Source organism: Rattus rattus, chromosome 1 (genome assembly GCF_011064425.1).
Source record: "Rattus rattus isolate New Zealand chromosome 1, Rrattus_CSIRO_v1, whole genome shotgun sequence".
NCBI lineage: Eukaryota > Metazoa > Chordata > Mammalia > Rodentia > Muridae > Rattus > Rattus rattus.
Genome location: NC_046154.1, coordinates 124,056,358 through 124,075,454, shown reverse-complemented (window position 1 = coordinate 124,075,454; position 19,097 = coordinate 124,056,358). Strand labels below are relative to the sequence as shown.

At 39.9% G+C, this 19,097-nt stretch overlaps 1 protein-coding gene and 1 pseudogene across 3 annotated transcripts in view; one reads left to right on the top strand and one right to left on the bottom strand.

Annotated features, from left to right (window-relative positions):
* The window catches only part of Wwp1 (WW domain containing E3 ubiquitin protein ligase 1), a 96,834-nt gene that overhangs the window by 39,009 nt on the left and 38,728 nt on the right, over positions 1–19,097 (bottom strand). For 2 of the 3 annotated variants that reach the window (XM_032905398.1, XM_032905406.1), the window contains 4 exons: positions 8,106–8,243; positions 7,950–8,016; positions 5,395–5,579; positions 417–741 (listed from right to left, as the gene is read on the bottom strand). In XM_032905398.1, the coding sequence (XP_032761289.1) occupies positions 417–741; positions 5,395–5,579; positions 7,950–8,016; positions 8,106–8,243 (715 nt within the window). The remainder of the gene's footprint in view (positions 1–416; positions 742–5,394; positions 5,580–7,949; positions 8,017–8,105; positions 8,244–19,097) is intronic. The other variant, XM_032905412.1, reaches the window with a different exon arrangement.
* Positions 10,790–11,494, top strand: LOC116903097 (annotated as a pseudogene).

The window sequence follows — 19,097 nt, the reverse complement described above, 5'->3', positions numbered from 1 at the left end:
ACCAGATAATTGATTGCTTTTAACTCTAAGAAGTAGTTTCACTGGAGCAAATAAATTATATGAAGGATACCACTTAGGGTTAAATTTTATGACTTTTTATTATTTTTAATTAAGTGTATGTGTGTGTTAGTGCATGGGTGTGTGGATATGTATGCACATGAGTGAAGATGCTGACAGAGATCAGAGGCATGGTATCCTAGCGGTGAATTTCTAACCTTGTGTCATGTACACGGGAATGAAATTTGAGCCTTCTGCAAAAAACGTGTACTTTTAACTGCTAAACCACCTCTCCAGTCCCTACCTTAATTTAAAAAAAAAAAAAAGAAACATTTCATATAGATATCTAATAGTCATAATTCATAAGAAAATTTCTAATTAAATGGAAGTCAAACATTAAAACCATTTTCTGGACATACCCTGATGGCAAAGATTCTGTGTTGGTGTTTCCCGACTGTGGCCGGAGAGGTTCCACACACCCTTCTGGCTGCCTTACTTTGTCAAAACCAGAATTATTTCTAGAATCAGAGTCAGGGTCTATGAGGCTCCGAGCTTCTGGTCCCACTTCTGCACTGGCAGAGGGAATACATTCACTGTGTTCTGAGGATGCTGGGGGTTCTTGTACAGGAGGCTCTTGGACGGTGGTGCTAGTGCAATTGGAAGTCGAGGTGGAGTCTTCAGATGGTAGTGAAGTACCCATGGCTGAAGTACTATCAGCTAGGACAGATGATGATTCTCCATTAACTACAAGGGAAAAATACCAAAATGACCTATGACTCAATTATCGAATCAATTTACTACACTTCTTCAACACCTATTCAAACATTCAAACTGAATAATGTACCAGATATTCAAGAACATAAAACAAGAGATAATTTTGGATCAATTTTTAAGAATAACATGAATATATAATAAAAAATTTAGGAATTTTAAGTGAGTTGGTAAATGATAAAGATGTAAGTATATATACTAATAACATTAATTTCAGGAAAGAGACACCAACATTAGGAAAACAAATGTTTTCCCTTCCAATTACCAACTTTAAATCTCTCATATGTAACTGGTAGCCAGTCTCAAAGCCTAACAAAAACCTCTTTCATTATGTTGTCCAGTCATACATGATTGCATTACTTCTTATGAAAGTACCAAAGTGGACTAAAATAAAAACATCCAACAGTCCCAGCTAAACCTTTTTTTTTTTTTCTTAAATTTGGTATCTTCTTGTATTGGGCACTTGAGTTGCTGAGATTGGAGGCACACAACCAAGCCCACCTTCCTTCTACATTGACATAGTAAATACCCTACTCCCAACATTTCCTGACAGTCTCAACAGCTATGAGACCTGCAATATATTTGTGATACTACAGGTATTTGAGCCTGCTACCTGATGAAACAAAACACTTTCCTAGAAGCTTGGAAGAACATCTGTGTACTGCTTCCATGAATGTCTACCTAAGATGTTCTAGTACTGTGGAGTGTCCCTGAAACAATCCATGGCCTCTATCCATGTGGTAGATTCGTTGTGGCAAGGTAAACCTTATTTTCTAAGACTGGTGACTTGGGTAACAAGCTTTGAGAGAATGGGCAGTCATCAAGGTTATGCAGGGGAGCTAGGGCACGAGTGGGGTTTACAGGATTGTCAATCATCAGTGCATACTGTATGGGATCTATACATCCCTCCACATCCTCCAAGTGGATTCACAAATGGCTCGTAAAACACAAATATGCTGCAGTGTCTAGCATCAACCAAGTCCCAGGAGTGCACAGAGCAAATTTCTCTATTAGGAATCTCTGCTCAGTGGGGTTTTGAATCTGGCACCCTCTCCTACAGGCTAGTGTGGTGGCTGAGAACAAGAGGAGTGGCTTCAGTTTGAAACTAGTGCACTGCTACCTGATGATGAGCAACCTAAAAGTAAGAAGCTTGGAGTGAATCAACTATTTTTTTTTTTTGAACAAAGTTATAAGGAACTGTCTGGAAATCTAAATTTTAAACATATTACCCAATGACTTTATGATTAGGAAAGTATGAAAAACCACAGCAAGGTTTGTAAAGAATAACAAATTTATGAGTAGAATCAGAAATAGAACTTAATCACAGTCAGAATATATTAAGCAAATGAATGAAACTTTAAAGACTTGAAATGGAAAGGCAATGGAAGAAATATTTTCCCCAAACACAAGGAGTGGACACACAGGGTATGGAAAAACTCTCTTTTAAGCTTTATAGATAATTCTTGCATTATTTGAACTGTTATATTCCACTAGGAAAAAAGGATCTTTCCAACCCACACAAAACATTATCCCCAAACCAAACATAGCCCATCATGATGCATAATCAAAGCTAACTCAATATTAGCAAATTCTGTTAAGAACTGTATCATGGTAATTGCGCAAAGGATAAAAACATGGTTATTTTTGATATTAGCTATGAAGTATTCAATAAAATACTAACAAACAAAGATGATCATAATCACTAATACAATTTCATATTGCTGATTATACTTGACAATTAAGGCTGGAAAAAACTCACATATAACCAGAGATGAGAACTAATAAATTAATGTAAGTGTAATATACTGACAGAATGAGAGCCTTAAGTTCAGCCAAGATCATGCTGAAATTCTATAAGAAAACATAATACTAAGAGTTTGTGTTTTTGTTTTTGTCATTCGTTTGCTCGATTTTACTCTAGGCAGGCCTAGAAACTGTAATTCCACCAAGTGTTTGGGATTATAGGCATGTACCATCATGGCTATACTAAGGTTTTTATAGAAATAAAATGACTTAGGTTTAGATAAAAAATATCTTTGGGTGAGAAGGTTGGAAAATGTAACTGTTAAATAGAAATGCTTGTTAAGAATTGTTAGAATGTTTAGAACAACAATTCTCATTCCTTGTTGGTGGAAATGCATCGCACAGCTAAGATAGAAAATGACTGGGCTGCTTTCTATCAAACTATCATATATTCTACTGATCTCTCTCCTCAACCCGAATGAGTCCAAAGCTTATGACTACACTGAAAGCCTGAACAAGACGTGGATTGAATCTTTATTCCTAACTTCTTGCAATTCAAAATTCAGAACTGAAATGACAATATGCATTTCTCAGAACGTACATAACTAATACACCACAGAAATGAAATGCAATTAAATTAGACATTTCGGTCCTGGGATTCTATCGGATACTGCTTTCAAAGTGATACTGTTCCATAGTTTCTAGTTATTTATGTTTATAACTCATTGTCACTCTTCTTCATTATTAAATTAGTTTGATATATATATATATATGTGTGTGTGTGTGTGTATGTGTGTGTGTGTGTGTGTGTGTGTGTGTGTGTGAGAACATTTTGGTCATAACAATTTATTCATAATGGTTTGTGGGCTGTAACAAATATACCATATATAAGATGTCACTGGAAAGCTCTAAATACAGTAGGAGGAGCAGGTATATGAGAACTTTATAGTATCTAAGTTGTTCAGACCCCCAAGTTCTAGATTGAGCGTATGTTGTCATCATCCAAGTAGCGAGGTATCCAGATACGTGATATCTGCCTCCAGTTTGATTTGGCTTGATAAACATATATATAATCACTTTTATCCACTAAGATATTGGGGTTACAATTATTTCAAATAAAGTAGAAAAAAGGTATGTAAACTAACATATTTTAATTTCAGTTGTTATGACTGTTATGGTTTGAGTACACATATATAAATTTATTTCTTTTTAAGAGAAGTAATTAGGCCATTAGAACCGCTGCCTCTGGAAGGACTGAGGTGGTTCTCACAGGGCACCATGTCAGTTCCTAAGGGAGTGAGCTATTACAAAACATTCAATCTTACTCCCAGTAGTTCTCTGACTTCCTGTCTCACACATGATCTTTGTCTTTCATATATATTCCAGCCATGATAACATCCAACATGAGGTCCTCACCAGAGGTCCAAAGGAACTGAATGACTATGAACTCACAGACTACAAAGTGCTGAACTGAAGTTGTAAACTAAATCTCTCCAATCATTCTTTACTTTCTTCCTTCCCAAAGCCGTTTGACAGGGTATCTACTATGTAGCCATGCTGGCCTGGAATTTACTATATAGGTAAGGCAGGCCTTGAACGTACAGGGGCAGCCTTCCTCTGGCTCCTGAGTGCTGGAGTTAAAATATCCTTTTTTTATAAGTTATACAGTCTTGAATATTTTGCTATTTGAACATGATATCATTTTACTACTTCTAGAAACTGCCACATAAAAGTGTTTGTTTTCCTCTGCAATTTCCTTAGAGGTGAGCCATTTTAGGGTGGCTATGACTATACAGGGAGAGACTGTTAGGCCGTCCTGTAGGAAAGACTCAGCTCTGTATGTGAGTATAATGAGAGTTAGATGGACCACACTTCTGAAGAAATTAGGCATTTAAACACAAAGCAAGTAGGCCGAACTGCTTACAGTGGCAAGTCTGAGTTCGTATCAGTGCCAGTTTCCTGATAAAGGCCAGTACACAGGACTTCCTGTACATTTCTCTGAAGTTTTCCCAGTGTTTATAATTCCCAGTAAGTGAAAAATGTATAGCTACAGAATCCATTTGTCTGATCCATATCACCCTTATCTTTTATAAATAAGTAATAATTATATATTAGAAAAAGTCACTTCATACTAGGTTAGAGAGGATTAAAGTGGAAGAAAAGTATAGTATTCTCAAATACCACTTTCCAAGAACTATGATAGACATTTTTCATTTATTATCTCAATCTTTACAAATGTTAAACGGCAATTAAGAATATCAGTCCCCTTTTATATAGAGAGATGCTAACTTTGATATTTTTATCACATTAACATGTTGACTCTTTTCAGTCTATTCATCACTGTCTCATCTTCTTAATGTAATATATAATAAATATTTATGGCAACTAAACTTCTCAAATGAATCTTCCTAATCAAGAGGGAGAAAAAAACCTTCATGTACAATACTACCTCTGGTGAGAATTTATCATTTCTCTGGACTCCTTAGTATTGGCCCACATCCATTATTTGAAACCCATGGAGACAATGTATTCCAGAATTCATGGTTTGGAATTTAGAACAGTTATATGGCATATGTATTATATACCATTCCAATACCAAACAGGTTAGAAGCCAATCACGATGGGAAGTGAAAATAGCCTCCCACCAGTTCTTTAATATTGCTAACAAATGAATTTGAAACACACACACACACACACACACACACACACACACACACACACACACACACACCACACATCTTTAGTGATTTGAGAAGCTTTGAAATAAGGTATATTAGTTTGCTTTTCATACTGAAATGGAGTATAAGGCTGAGTAACTTCTTGGAGGCATAAATACATACACCTCTTTAATTTTTATTCAAACAGTATGACAGTCAAGGTTACCTGTGTCACTGGTGGGCTCAGATGTGAGTGGTTTTGGAGCTGGAGTATTTTGGGGTCTGGCAGCAACCTGAGGCGGGGATGAAGGTGTGTTTTCTCCATTAACTATATGTGAACAGCATGAGCTCGGAACAACAGTACTTGTTGATACATGATTATCAATTCCAATAGTACCTTCAACAGCCAACCTTTAAAAAGAAAAAAAGGCTTACTTCAATGAGTAAAGTATAATAAAACAATTATCAGCAGACTTTACATTAAAAACCTACTGACTTCCTAGTATTCATGTGGAGTGCTAAAGCAGAGATCAGAGATACAGCCTGCTGCTGCTACGTTAAACTACACTACTTCAGTGCACTGGCAGACAAAACGAGGACGCTGAGTGTATACGGGCCTTCAAGTACGGTTCCAATTGTGTATTTTAGATTAGAATACTGGGCTACTTTAAATGTTCTGAGAGTAGCTTCAGAGGTTCATGAAATTATATGAAATGTCTACAAACTAATTCTGAATGTGGAAATATTTTTAATAGTGAAGTAAGGTCTGAATGAAAACTTTCTAGAAATTCTGAAGCATGCATCACTCCTCGGGCTCTGATCAAGAGTCTGTGATGTAGAAGTCTAAGTGTGAGAAGTTGCTTGAAAGTTCCCTGACACCATACAACTCATTTTAAAAAAACAAGATGAGCTATCATAAAGGAAAATAATAATAGATTTGGTAGTTTTGTTTGTCTTCCTAGATGGGCCAGGCTAGCTGAGAACTTGACTATGTACCTCTGGGTAGCCTCAACGTCGAAGCAGTGCTCCTGCTTCTGCTTCTCAAGTGTTAGCATTACAGATATGAGCAACTACGCTCAACACAGGGCTAAGTGTTAAGTCATTTAAACTCCTTCAAAATCTAAAATTGTATTTTAAAGAATTTAAACATGTTATACAGTAATGCACTTTAATCTACAAACCATTAGACTGTTTTGGTCATTAATTTTTCTCAGTGTAAATTATAATCTTGACACTGTTTACTTAAAGCAAATAAGCAATTTGAAAAGCATAGTTTCAAAAGCTTTTTAAAAACAGTACTGGGGGTTGGGGATTTGGCTCAGTGGTAGAGCGCTTGACTAGCAAACACAAGGCCCTCGGTTCGGTCCCCAGCTCCAAAAAAAAAAAAAGAAAAGAAAAAAAAAAAACAGTACTGGGTGGGTTGAAGAGATATGTCTACTACTAGTAGCGAGGCCTCCAACCAAAAGGCAGCACTGAGACTCAGACCCATTTCTCTGCACATGGTAAGCAAATGCTCTACCAAGGAATTATCTTCAGCTTTTGTTTTGAGAGATGGTCCCACTGAAGTAACCAGACTGCACCAAGCTTGCTATCCTCCTGTTTCAGTCTCTCAAGTATTTCAGACTGTGAGTAGGCCACAGTGTATCTAGCTTCTTCAAGTGCTTTGATGAGAAGCACCCAACAGAAAATAAGAATATATTATTAGTAACTCTGCAGAATCCAAAAGTTACACTTTGTCTTATATTGGCATATCTTTTTCAGATGTACCAAGTCAATTCTATAAGAATATTTTTATATTTTTAGACTTTTAAATCCACCATATTTGAATTATATATCTTACTCCATTTACATGTTTCAAAAGAAAGCCTCTTTTTTAAAATTTTATTTATTTACATTCATGTTGTTGACCCCTCCTTCCCCCCAGTTCCTCATCCCATTCCTCCTCCCCCTGCCTCTGAGAGGGCCCCCCACCCCACCAGACCTCCCCTGTTCCCTGGGGCCTCAAGTCTAAGAGAGCCTTTTTTAATCATCACAAAATATGAATGGCAGGGAGCTTTTGAAATGGCAGGATGAATTCTGTGGCCATAATCATAGGGCATTTAGCTTGCGACCTACAGGAGGATAACGAATGAAGAAGGGCTCCTCCCACACCACAGACTTAGTAACCAGCACACTGGCAATGCTGGCTGTGAAAGGCACTTTGAGTAAGAAAAGAAGCACTGCCACATTCCACAGCATAAGGGAATACTTGAAACACTATGCTATATAAGACAAGCATTTCTGGTTACAGAAAATGGCCAAAGCAGTAATTTTCTTATGTGTTAATATAAAAAAACTGTTATATTAAAGCTTCTTTCCCAGGTACTCAGCAAGTAACATCTTTATATATAAGCTTTTAAATTGTTATCAATATATTTCTGTTATTTTTTGATCTAGGGTTTTCAATGTAGCCCAGACTAGACTTTTACATTTTATGACAAATACTAAATTGAGATTAAGAATTGAAATTCGTAAGTTGGGTGTGGTCTGTGCCTGTAACTCAGCACTGGCGTCCTGGGAGCAGGAGGACCAGAGCTAAGAGGTCATCCCTAACTGCACTGTAAACTCCAAGTCACTGTACACATCCACCCACCACCACCCAGTAATGCAATCCTGCCAACCAAGAAACGGAAGCAGAAGGGTCATACATTTGGAGCTAACAAAAAAAAAAAGTAAATTAAAACACAAACGTCAAGCTTGGGAACTACTGTAACGTGTTACAAAAACAATAAAGCACTGTACCTGGGAGTTGTCCTTGTCAAAGGGTCTCCATTCTCATGGACAGCATCCCCGTTCTGCTGAATTTCTACTAAACATCGGGAAAGAAAGCAACTCAGTTTCTACATACTTCTTGCCAAATTTCTTTACTTAAGTTAAAAACACATCAGCACAGCTTACTGGGTGGCGAGGAGCTGCGGTTTGTTACAGCTTCTGGCTCAATCACTAATCCATCAAGGACAACTGTCAGTTCCCCAGTTTGTACTACTCCATTCTTGTTTTCCAAGGAAAGTTTTAGTTGTTCTTTCACTTTTTCTACTGGAAAAAAGAAAATTCTAATTTAAAAACATTTGTCACATACAAAACCGTTTTAGAGATACCTCAGTTAGAGACCTGCTGTACTTCAGACATTGAGAGCAGCATTTGGCAGTCATCTCCTGCATTAATATCTGTAGACCCTGCATATAACACAACAGGCGTAACTCCAGTCCCGGTTCGCTGAGTGACTCTCCTTCCCAAGTTGCACGCCACTGACAGCATCTTTCATGGCTTCTGGGCACAGTACAGCCTTCAGAGGACAAGCTAATGCTAGCTAAATAAGCACACCAGCCATTTAAACTTGTTCTTGAGCAGAAGCCCAAAGATCCTGAGGACGATGCAATGTCATCCTGAGTCGAGCATCTTAGTTACCAAGTCCATCTCTGCCACTTACTAGGCATACAAATTAAGCTATTCAAACTTCGTTAAGTCTCAGTTTCCTCGACTTTCGTTACAAAGTGGACCAATAAGAATAACAAAAAGGAAACATAAGGAACTCAAACCCAATGGAAAGTCCTAAGCACCACATCAGACATAGTTGGTGCTCCATAAATACTACAGACTGTGTCAACAATTTACTGTTTCTCTTATAGCAGGCCAAATCCCCTACTAAACCTATTCTGATTTAAATGTAGAGTCCCTTGGATTCAACTTCCATGCCACAGAGTCTACATTAAATTTACTCGGGTGTGTGAGAAATTTGTGAAGAAAACAGTGAAGAGCCTAACACGTCAAATATACAAAAGAAATATGGAATTTTCATGCTTGAAATACATTACGGTATAGCGAACTAGTAATTATGTAAAGTTTGAAATTACTGAAAGTTTAAACATATCACAAAACAGGGTACATGAACAGATTAATTAGCTTGTTTTAATTATTCCATTTTATATGTAAACCACAAAATGACTTTTTACTCTGTAAACATAATTTGTCAGTTAATAATCTAGAAAAATAATATTCTCTAAAACTCATCAGTGATTACTTTATTATTCAATATGGAAACAATTCAATTTTATTTTTTGTTGTTTTTTTGGGAGATAGGGATCATAGAGATGTAGACCTGGTTGTCCTGGAACTCACTCTGTCCACAGTTGGCCTCAAATTCACAGTGAACCGCCTACCTGTGCCTCCCAAGTGCTGTCTTAATCGGTAAAATTCACTGACATAGACACACGCAAAGGGAAGCCATCTGAGGAGACAGGGAAAGGATGCCTATCTACAAGTCGAGGTAAGAAGTCTCAGAAGAAAACAACTCTATCAACACCTTGATCAGATTCTAGCCTAGAGAGAAGGGAGAAGAAAGCCTCCACTTGTTGAAGATCTGGGTAAGGTAGACTAAGTCTAGCTCTCAAGGGGCTGAGACAGGAGGATCAGGATCTGAAAGGACAGTCTGGCTACAGAGTAAGACCCTGACTCCAAACAAAACAGATAGAACAAAAGTTTAATGACTGCCTAGAGTAAGGTATGTAGGATACTACTGTTGTATTTTCTAAAGGCCTCTGCTTACAGTAGAAATGTTTAAAACATATGAAAAATATCTAAACACATTCTGTTCAAGTAGATCAACCAGATACCTAAGTTTATGCAATTTACAAGAATTTTACCTCAAATTACATTGATATTACAAGTTTCTTAGAAGATGACTGCATAAGATAGATACCATTACATGGAGGTTAGGTGACTGAATATTTATATGGGGAGGGAGGCTGAGTACAGACTAACTTCAGTACAGAGTCAGAAACTATCCGAATGTGCTGCAATAGGGACATAGATAAGGACATCCAGGTAAGATACTGTAAGTACCTGAAAGGCTACTAATTTCTGTACCAGGACAAATGGCCAGACCAAATAAGTCATGCAATAGCAGATAATTAAATTAGCATAAACCACAGGTAACACATTTTCTTCCTTAAAACTAGTGTTCAACAAAATATTCACAGGAGAAAATATAGAGACAAAGTGTGGAGCAGAGATTGCGGGAAAGGTTGTCCAAATATGGCCCCACCAGGGCATCCATCCCATATACTATCACCAAACCCAGACACTATTACTGATGCCAAGAGGCCTGATATAGCTGTTTCCTGAGAGGCTATGCCAGAGCCTGAGAACCAAACCATTAGACTGAAAACAGGGCCCCAATGGAGGAGTTAGAGAAAGGACTGAAGGGGCTGATGGAGTTTTCAACCCCACAGTTAGAACAACAATATCAACCAACTAGACCCCCAGAGCTCTCAAAGACCAAACAAAGATTACACAGGGATGGACCCATGCCTCAGCCACATATGTAGCAGAGGATGGCTTAATAGGGCATCAATGAAAGAAGAGGCCCTTGGCACTGTGAGACTCAATGCCCCCGTATAGGGGAATGCCAAGGTGGGGAGATGGGAAGGAATGGGTGGGGAAACACTCACAGAGGCAGAGTCAAGGGGGAATAAGGGGACTCCAGTAGGGAATTGGGAAGTGTAAGTAAAGAAGATATCCAATTAAAAAAAAAAAAAAAAAACTAGTGTTCAAAAAATGTATCAAGCCCTGGAGGATCCACTACTGAGCAGCAGGCCAAGAAGGTACCTTGCCGCTGAATCCCCAGGGCTGCCCACCAACTCAGTCAGGGAAACCACCAACACCTCTGAGGCCATGGGGACAGGAAAGTACATTGCCTCAACACAGCGACCTGACAGGACACGGTGGAAGCAGCACAGGGTCAAAGGATACGTGCCCCAAGGGGAGGTCCCAGTCTATGAAAACAAGTATGTGAAGTTTTTCAGGAGTAAACCACAACTTCCCCCAGGGCAGATCCCTGAGGTCACCACACAGGTCACCCCATCCAGACCTGACAGTGGTGAAGCAGGCCCCTCCAAGACAGCCAAAGGCAACCTGAAGGGGAAGGAGAAGAGGAGGCAGCAGCAGGAGAAGGACACAGAGGCCTTGAGCAGGACTCTTGATAAGGTGTCTCTGGGAGACTCAGCCCAGGTGCCCAGTGCTCTCCAGGGCCCCCAGGCCACCCCTCTCGCTGCCTCCGATGCATCTGACCCTGCTGCCATCACAAGAAAGCCAAGAAGATCAAGAACCTAAGGAAGAAGCTGACAGGTGGAGGAGCTGCAGCAGCGCATCCAGGCCGGGGAGGTCAGCCAGCCCAGCAGGGAGCAGCTGGAGAAGCTGGCACGGCGGAGGGTGCTGGAGGAGGAGCTGGAGGACTTGGAGTTGAGTCTGTGAGGCTTCAGGAGTAGGGGAGTGGACTGCAGAACAAACCATGGAGTGCTCTGGGGGTCAAGGGCTGCAGCAGTCAGGAGGGGCACCCCCATACTGGCTCACTTCCACCTCCTAGGCTCTCTCTCCTTCTTCCCTTCCCCTTCTTCTTAGCTCCCGTTTTTTGAACTTTCTCCTTCCATCCCAGTGTTCACAACCTGAGTGCCAACCCAAGGTACCTCTGCTGCTGATCTGGGTGTCTTGTTGAAAAGAAAACCAGGGAGGGTGGGAGTCTGTCAGAGACCTGAGGCTGAGGGTACTAGGAGTGCCCACGTTTTGGAGTCTTGGTTCCAGTTCACAGTGTTTATGAGTTACTTCCCTAGCCATCCCGAACCTCCTCCTTTTCTCTCTCTCTCTCTCTCTCTCTCTCTCTCTCTCTCTCTCTCTCTCTCTCTCTCTCTCTCTCTCTCTTTCTTTCAAAGAAAGTAAGAATAAATTCAAGTAGATGATATTGAAAAAAATGTATCAAAAACTTTCAATTATATGTGGAGTTTCAAAAGGAACTTCTTATTTTTTTCCTTTTCTTTTGAAGCTAGGGAACGGTATTATTAAGAGTTTAATAGAAAATCAGCCCAGGGCAAGCATGTTGTAATGTCAACAGCTCCCCACAGGTGAAGCATGGAGGCAAGAAGGGAAAGGTCCTCCTGGTGTTTGCATTACCAGCATGGAGGTCTCTGCCTCAGGGCATCAGGCAAGACTTGGTGGGAAGGAGTTTCAGAGACCGGACAAGAAAGCCTAAGGTATCAGAAGGGATCCTTAGGTTCTGATCAGCATCCAACATAAAGAAAAAGAACAAAAAGAAAAAGCTGTAAACGAGGGCAGACTCAACGAACCTCATTGTGATGTTAGCTTGGAGGGGCTGTTTGGAAGCAGGACTTTTGGGAGGGAAAAAGTACTGTATCCTATTAAAGAGGTTCAGTATGGCAAGCCCAACTTCCTAGAGGTGATCCCCTTCTTCCTGAGGGGTGGTCACTTGGCAAGGAGATTGGCCAACCCAACTGATACATCCAGGTCAGAGATTCTACTAACCAGACAACTTCCTCAATTATTTCTACTCTAACATTTCCACCTCTGATGAGATAAAATCACCTGGGGATCAGATCAAGATCAGATTCCTTCAAACTTGTGAATTGTTCCATTAAAAAGTATCATGGGATGTAGAGGGCCGCAATAACATTCGCCACCACTAGATGGCGCTGGCTTCCACTGCGCCCCACGTGGAAGGCCAGGTCAGTCAAGATGGCGCTTAGCCTTTATCACAAGAAGCCGGCTCCCTATGGGGAGATTAATCAAAAAGCGATGTGCAAGAGTGCCTTCATGCCAGGTCTTTTGCCCATTTCCGGGCGCACCTGATGAGGTCATGAGTAAGCAACCAATCAGGTGTGGGTGCGCATAACGGGGGATAAATAGGGTACCTGGCGCGCAAGCGGGCTTCCACCATGAGAGAGGAACAGACAGGAATAAAGTCACTCATAGTAAGAATTTCTATGTCTCGCGTGCTTGCCGGGGAAAGTCGTATGGGACATTTGGTGCTAAGAAACCCTGGACAAAAAATCATCGGTGCCACGGAAGCCTCCATTTCGTGGAAGAAATTCAGAAGCTATGAGTGGGGTAAGACTCTGAGAGACCATGGCTAGCCTTGATCCGCCCAACTCAGTCCTTGCCAGACGCGCAGGTGCCGCTGTGGTTGTTTGGCAACCTCGGGCTTTTTTCTATTGACCTTTGAGTTTCTAGCTACCGCTAAAAGGCGCAGAGGTTGCATGGGAACTGCCTAGGTAAAACAGCAAAGCGGAGAGCGTTGGGGAAAAAAGATGGTCAGAAACAGGGGGGTAGTGAAAAGTTGCAACGAGAAAAGGAAACTGATCGATCTCAAGTAGCAGTCCCTCCAATTGGAGGTGAGAAGTTGGGAAAAAGAATGTCCCGGAGAGAATAAAGAGGAGGTAAAAAGGAACACAGTATTTTGGGAGAAAAACTTTTTTGTCTTGGTGCTTATAAAGGTATAATTAAGCTCCTTGCTCTCGGGCGCCAAGGGCGTCCGTCGCTGACGCGACAGCTTTACAGAGTCATGCTGATCAGATTTGATCGAGGCAGACCGCCTGAAAATTTATTCAGAGAATCAAACAAAGGACATCTCAGTGCCTCGCACAGCCTGATGGAGTTTATGTAATTGGGTTGAGTAAAAATATTCAGGGCTGTGTTTCACTTCCATACCATTGACAAATGTCGGTCGTGCCGCTCAGATAATATATCTCAGTATCTTACAGAATTTTCAACACGCAGGACTAGTCCAGGAATTGAGACAATCCATCGCCCATATCAATTCCACCAGTGGATAGTCACCGTGAACACCATCTGGTTTTTCCTCTTTGTCTATTGTTTGTCTCTGTGCACCAGGATGTCCCCTGTCTGTCAGTTTATGTCTATAATTTTTGTTTCTCGTTGTTTAAATGTTTTATGTTTCATGTTCAAAAGAAAAAATGGTAAAAACCTTTATCTGCCGTCGACACACCTTGACTTGGTTTTAACTCGTTCAAAAAAGGGAACAAATGAATAGAAAAGGTTTCAATCAGGTCTTTAAAGCCCTGTGCCTAGAGCCAGGTGTCTAGATTAGCTGGAGGAGCTGCTTAGAAGCTGACTAAGCGTCTACACGGGCTGATCTTAAAGGTGCTAACAGCTTCTCAGCTTCTTTGGTACGAGAGTTGATAGCTGTTTCTCTTAGAAAAAATCTGACTGATTAATTGACTCAACAGGTGACAAGGTGCATCTCTTAAAAATCATAGCTAAAAAAGGTAAAAATGGTGTTTTGTATATATTAAGATATGTGTAGCCACTTCAATTTTGTTTCTCATTGGTTTTAAATGTATAAATATGCTCTGCTTGCCTTGGTTGTGGACTATTGGCTTTCAAGTTATTGGATATGGTTAAAAGGTATAATATTGGCAACAGAAAGTTAGCTTAAAACTGTAATTTAGATGAAGTAATTCTAGATACATGTGACATTGGGCCACCCTAGTGAGACAGGTCTAAATTGAGGTAATGTTTTATGGAATTTTTATGCTAGAAACCAGGCTTCTAAAAGAATTTAGGACATTGTCTCGAAGGTATTGGAGACCACGCCATTGTGCTTCTAATGTAGAATTGATAGTCAAACTTTACAACATAATAGATAGACTTGTGGTGCCTTGAGACTAGATTGTTGGGGTTGAGTTTTGCTTTCCATAGGTGTGGCTTGCCCTGAAGTTATCTGTATTCTAATGCTAATTTCCACTGCCCGGAGAACAGCTGCCTAGTCACGTACTAAGAGCTCAGGTGACCTTGTGGTGGTGGTCTGCTGTTACAAGGAGAATTTAAGATTGTGATTAAGGATTGCCAGTGTTACATTGACTAACTCAAATTTATTTATAATTGAGGAAAAATCAAACAGGTAGAGATTGTATTAGATAGAGATTGTTACAAGATTTATAAAGGATTGATGAGGTTTTAGAACTTATGAGAACATTACAGCCAGTTTCCTTACTCCAACTGCCATTTCAAGATAGATTTAGAGGATTGTTTTTATGCAGTTTGTTTACATCCTGGCGATTGTGAGTTTTTATTTTGTGAGCTTGCTTATAATTTTAGAGAGCCCATAGAGTGATATCATTAAAAGTGGCTAATAGCCTTATATTATATAATTTTGTTGCTTCTTCAATGTAAGAAGTTAGAACATTAAATCTTTCAGTATATATGGAAATTTTTACTACAAACATTTGCTCTCAGAATGAGCTTTAATATTCGGGGAGTAACTGTTACACTACTCCAAAAAAGAATATTTAAAGCTAATGTTAAGCTTCTAAAGATATGTTAATTGGCTAAGTACCTCCCCTTACCAGAGGACTTAGGTCTTTGTTATGAACATTGGAGAAAAAACTTCAGCTGTGTTAATACAGAATTGTAGGCTAGAGTCATAGAAGTATTTTAAAAAGAAACCTGGTAAAACATACCTTAGTCCAAACAGCAATTTAATTGGTTATTACAAAATACTGATATTTGGCCTATTACATATACAAATTTCAGGCAAAATTGATAACTTTACTCCTTGCATGCTTTTGTATTTACTGTAAATTTGTGCATGCAACCCATAGAAAAATGCGCCCACTGTTTTTTATATGTTAAAAATCAAGCTTTCACTTCATATACTGATAGTCATTGTGTGGTTTGTGGTTTACAATTGATTTCAATCACTTAATGCTTTATTGGAGACAGGTTTTCTACTTGAAATCAGTGAGTGATTCCAGTGTAAATTGTCTGACAACTCACTGTCCTTTCAGTGCTCTGGCTCAGAGAACTAAACAAAACCATAGACCCAGCTCTTTGAAAATGATAATGGAGTTGATAACACACCCTCACGAAAAGAGGAAGACTCCATTTGCTTACTTTCAACGCCCAGCCTCACCCTGCCAACTCAGATTTCTAAATAAGGCTAAATCTGGACCTTGTTTACAAGATTTGACATTTCTAATTAATGCTTATGTTTAGGTAAATAAAGTTTGTGAGGTGCTGGAGAGATGGCTTAGTGGTTAAGAGCACTAAATACTGTTCCTTTATAGGACATTTAAGAACTCAAACTAGATTGCCTAGACTCCTTAACTAGGGAGGACAGATACCAGACAGATTAGGCCTTACATAAGAAAAATTAGTAAAAAAATCTCACCCTTTAAAATCTCATTCTTTATATATCCAAAACTTTAATGCTGGAAACAATAATTTGGTATACAAGTCAAATTATAAATACAAGTGCTCAGTGTCCTCAATTTTATCCTCGAGGACTTATCTTAATAAACAATATTTTAACAATTTTAATAAATAAAAGGGGAGTTACCCTGAATGCTAATAATGCCCTTTTATTTCAATTTTAAAATTTGGATGCCAAAGTTTATGGCATAATCTTGCCAACTAGGCATACTCCTGCCTAGGGTGAAATAGAGAGATCCACATATTGACATGATCCTGTCCAGATATTTTATATGGGGGAAGAGGGAATGTTTGTGTTTTTTCTACAGGATGCTACAAGAGTGTGCCAGCTGCCTGGGTGGTTGCTGAGACTTTGCTGATCCTGGTTACATGAAGATTCAGCTCTGTGGTTCGGGTCCCTAGAGTCATTCCTCTGCCCTGAAAGGAAGGAAAATCCCCCTTCACCTTTTTGTCATCACAGAAATCTTTGCTGCTGCAGTCAGTGTTACTGCTCGTGTGTTCCCATCCCCACTGTGGCCCTCACGCCAGACTCTGTACACTGCTGCTTGCTGATTCCAGCTGTTACCCCTGTCCCTTCATTTCCTGGTGACTCTTGCTGCCTTAACTGGTAACTGGTGTTGCTATTTTACAGACTGTAGCTTCACAGAAAGCCACCTGTGTAAAGCTACAATGACTGAGAACTCTGTCCTGGTCATACAGATCTCAGAAATTGGTTCCATTGTCTGCTGGTTGTTCCAGAGAAAAAATGACTGATCCTGAACTGTCCTGGAAAAGACCTTGACACTTTCGCTGCTATTGTAGCAGATTACTGCTGCAGACATTGTGTCTGCAGTGTCTGAGTTATCCTCCCTAATCTATTGTTAGACAAGTACAATGGGTGAACTTTCTGGAGAAGCACAACAATTGATATTCTAAATTTCATTATAGGAGTGGCTTGACCATGGCCCTTGGTGGCAACAGCTGAGGAGGACCAAATGAGGTGCCCACTACTTATCGGGGAGTGGCTCTGTTTGATGCAGCCCCTATGCTGTGGATCAGTATTCATACCATGGTTGGTTTGCAAACTCAGATCTCAACAGTAATGTGACAAGGCCGTTATTCACTCAAGCACTTGTGGCCATTGTACAAAAGGCCTCCACTGAATTTTTGGTTATCTTGCTCAGGATTTACTCTGTATCTGAGTTCCCTGCTCCTGCACCCCAGGGACCTCTTGGGACCATTGCACTGGGAGGAGAGGGTCTCTTTTTGAATTCTGAGTTCTCTGCTCTTGCACCCCATAGATCTGTGGATCATTGCACTGGGATTGAGAGAGACTCAGTGATTTCCTTTGATCAGCCTTGCACATCGCTGAGGTTTCCTCATTGCACGCGATGGGGTGATCATGACTGCTATAAAATTATATATATTAAAAGGTGAGATGTAGAGGGTCATAATAACATTCGCCACCACTAGATGGCGCTTCCACTGGCGCCCCCACGTGGAAGGCCAGGTCAGTCAAGATGGCGCTAGCCTCATCATAAGCCGCTCCCTATGGGGAGATTAACTGTGTCATGTGCAAGAGTGCCTTTCATGCCAGGTCTTTGCCCATTTTCCGGGGCGTACCTGATGAGGTCATGAGTAAGCAAAATCAATCAGGTGTGGTGCGTACACGGGGATAAATAGGTGCGCCTGGCCGGCGCAAGCGGGCTTCCACCATGAGAGAGGAATAGACAGGAATAAAGTCACTCATAGTAAGAATTTCTATGTCTCGCGTGCTTCTTGCCGGCGGAAAGTCGTGCGTGGGACAATGGGAGGAGAAGCCCTTGGTCCTACCAAGGCTAGACCCCCAGTGTAGGGGACTGGCAGGGCAGGGAGGCGAAAGGGGTGGGTGGATGGGTGGGGGAGCACCTTCATAGAAGAAGGGGGAGGGGGAAAGGATAGGGAGTTTATGGATGGGAAACTGGAAAGGGGATAACATTTGAAATGTAAATTAAAAAATATCCAATAAAAAATATCATGAATTTGAATTCTGGTTTTTAAATCTTCAGTGAATCTCATATATATATATATATATATATATATATATATATATATATATGTACATGCAAAGTTTTTTATATACTAACAAGAGGCATAACATTACTGTAGTCTGAACTACTTTAGAAACTCCAATGCTAGAAAATTTTCAATCATGGAAACCTGGTACTTATAGTATAGTGTTGTTGTTTGGTTTTTTTTTTTTTTTTTTTCTTTCTTTTTTTTTTTTTTTTAAGAGCATTGATAAGTTCAGGGCAAAAGTATGCTTAAGAATAAGAAAGGAGAACAAATTACTTAGTGGTTATCTTTGGATGGAATTATAATTTCTATACTCCTCTGTGATTTTTCATTTCTTCATACTTTTAACAGTGAACTGATTATCACCGAAAATAACACTAGAATATTTAATCTAAATAAAGATATCACTGTTAAGGAAAATAATATGCTCAAGGGCCAGAGAAACAGTGAAGAGGAAAGTCAGGCAGTGTACTGGGTTTGGGCCCCAGCACTCGAGGGAAGGGGCTGTCTTGTTTGAGGGGGAAGGAGAGAGATGCTATTTATTTATTCACTCTAGGCCAACATGGACTTCACAATTCTTCTGCCTCAGCCTACTGACTCCCATAATTATACACATATACCACCATACTTGAATCAGGTCTAAGTACACAAGTAAATAATAAATGAGTGGTGGTAACTATTATTGGAGTACTCTAGATGATCTATAGCACAGAGAAAGGACAGGAAAATATTGCCAACAGTTTATTATGACAGAATTCTAAAAGCAACCATTGGCAATTATAAGATCATTTTAAGCACAACACTACACTTTACTTCTGGACTTTAGAAGGATGTGTT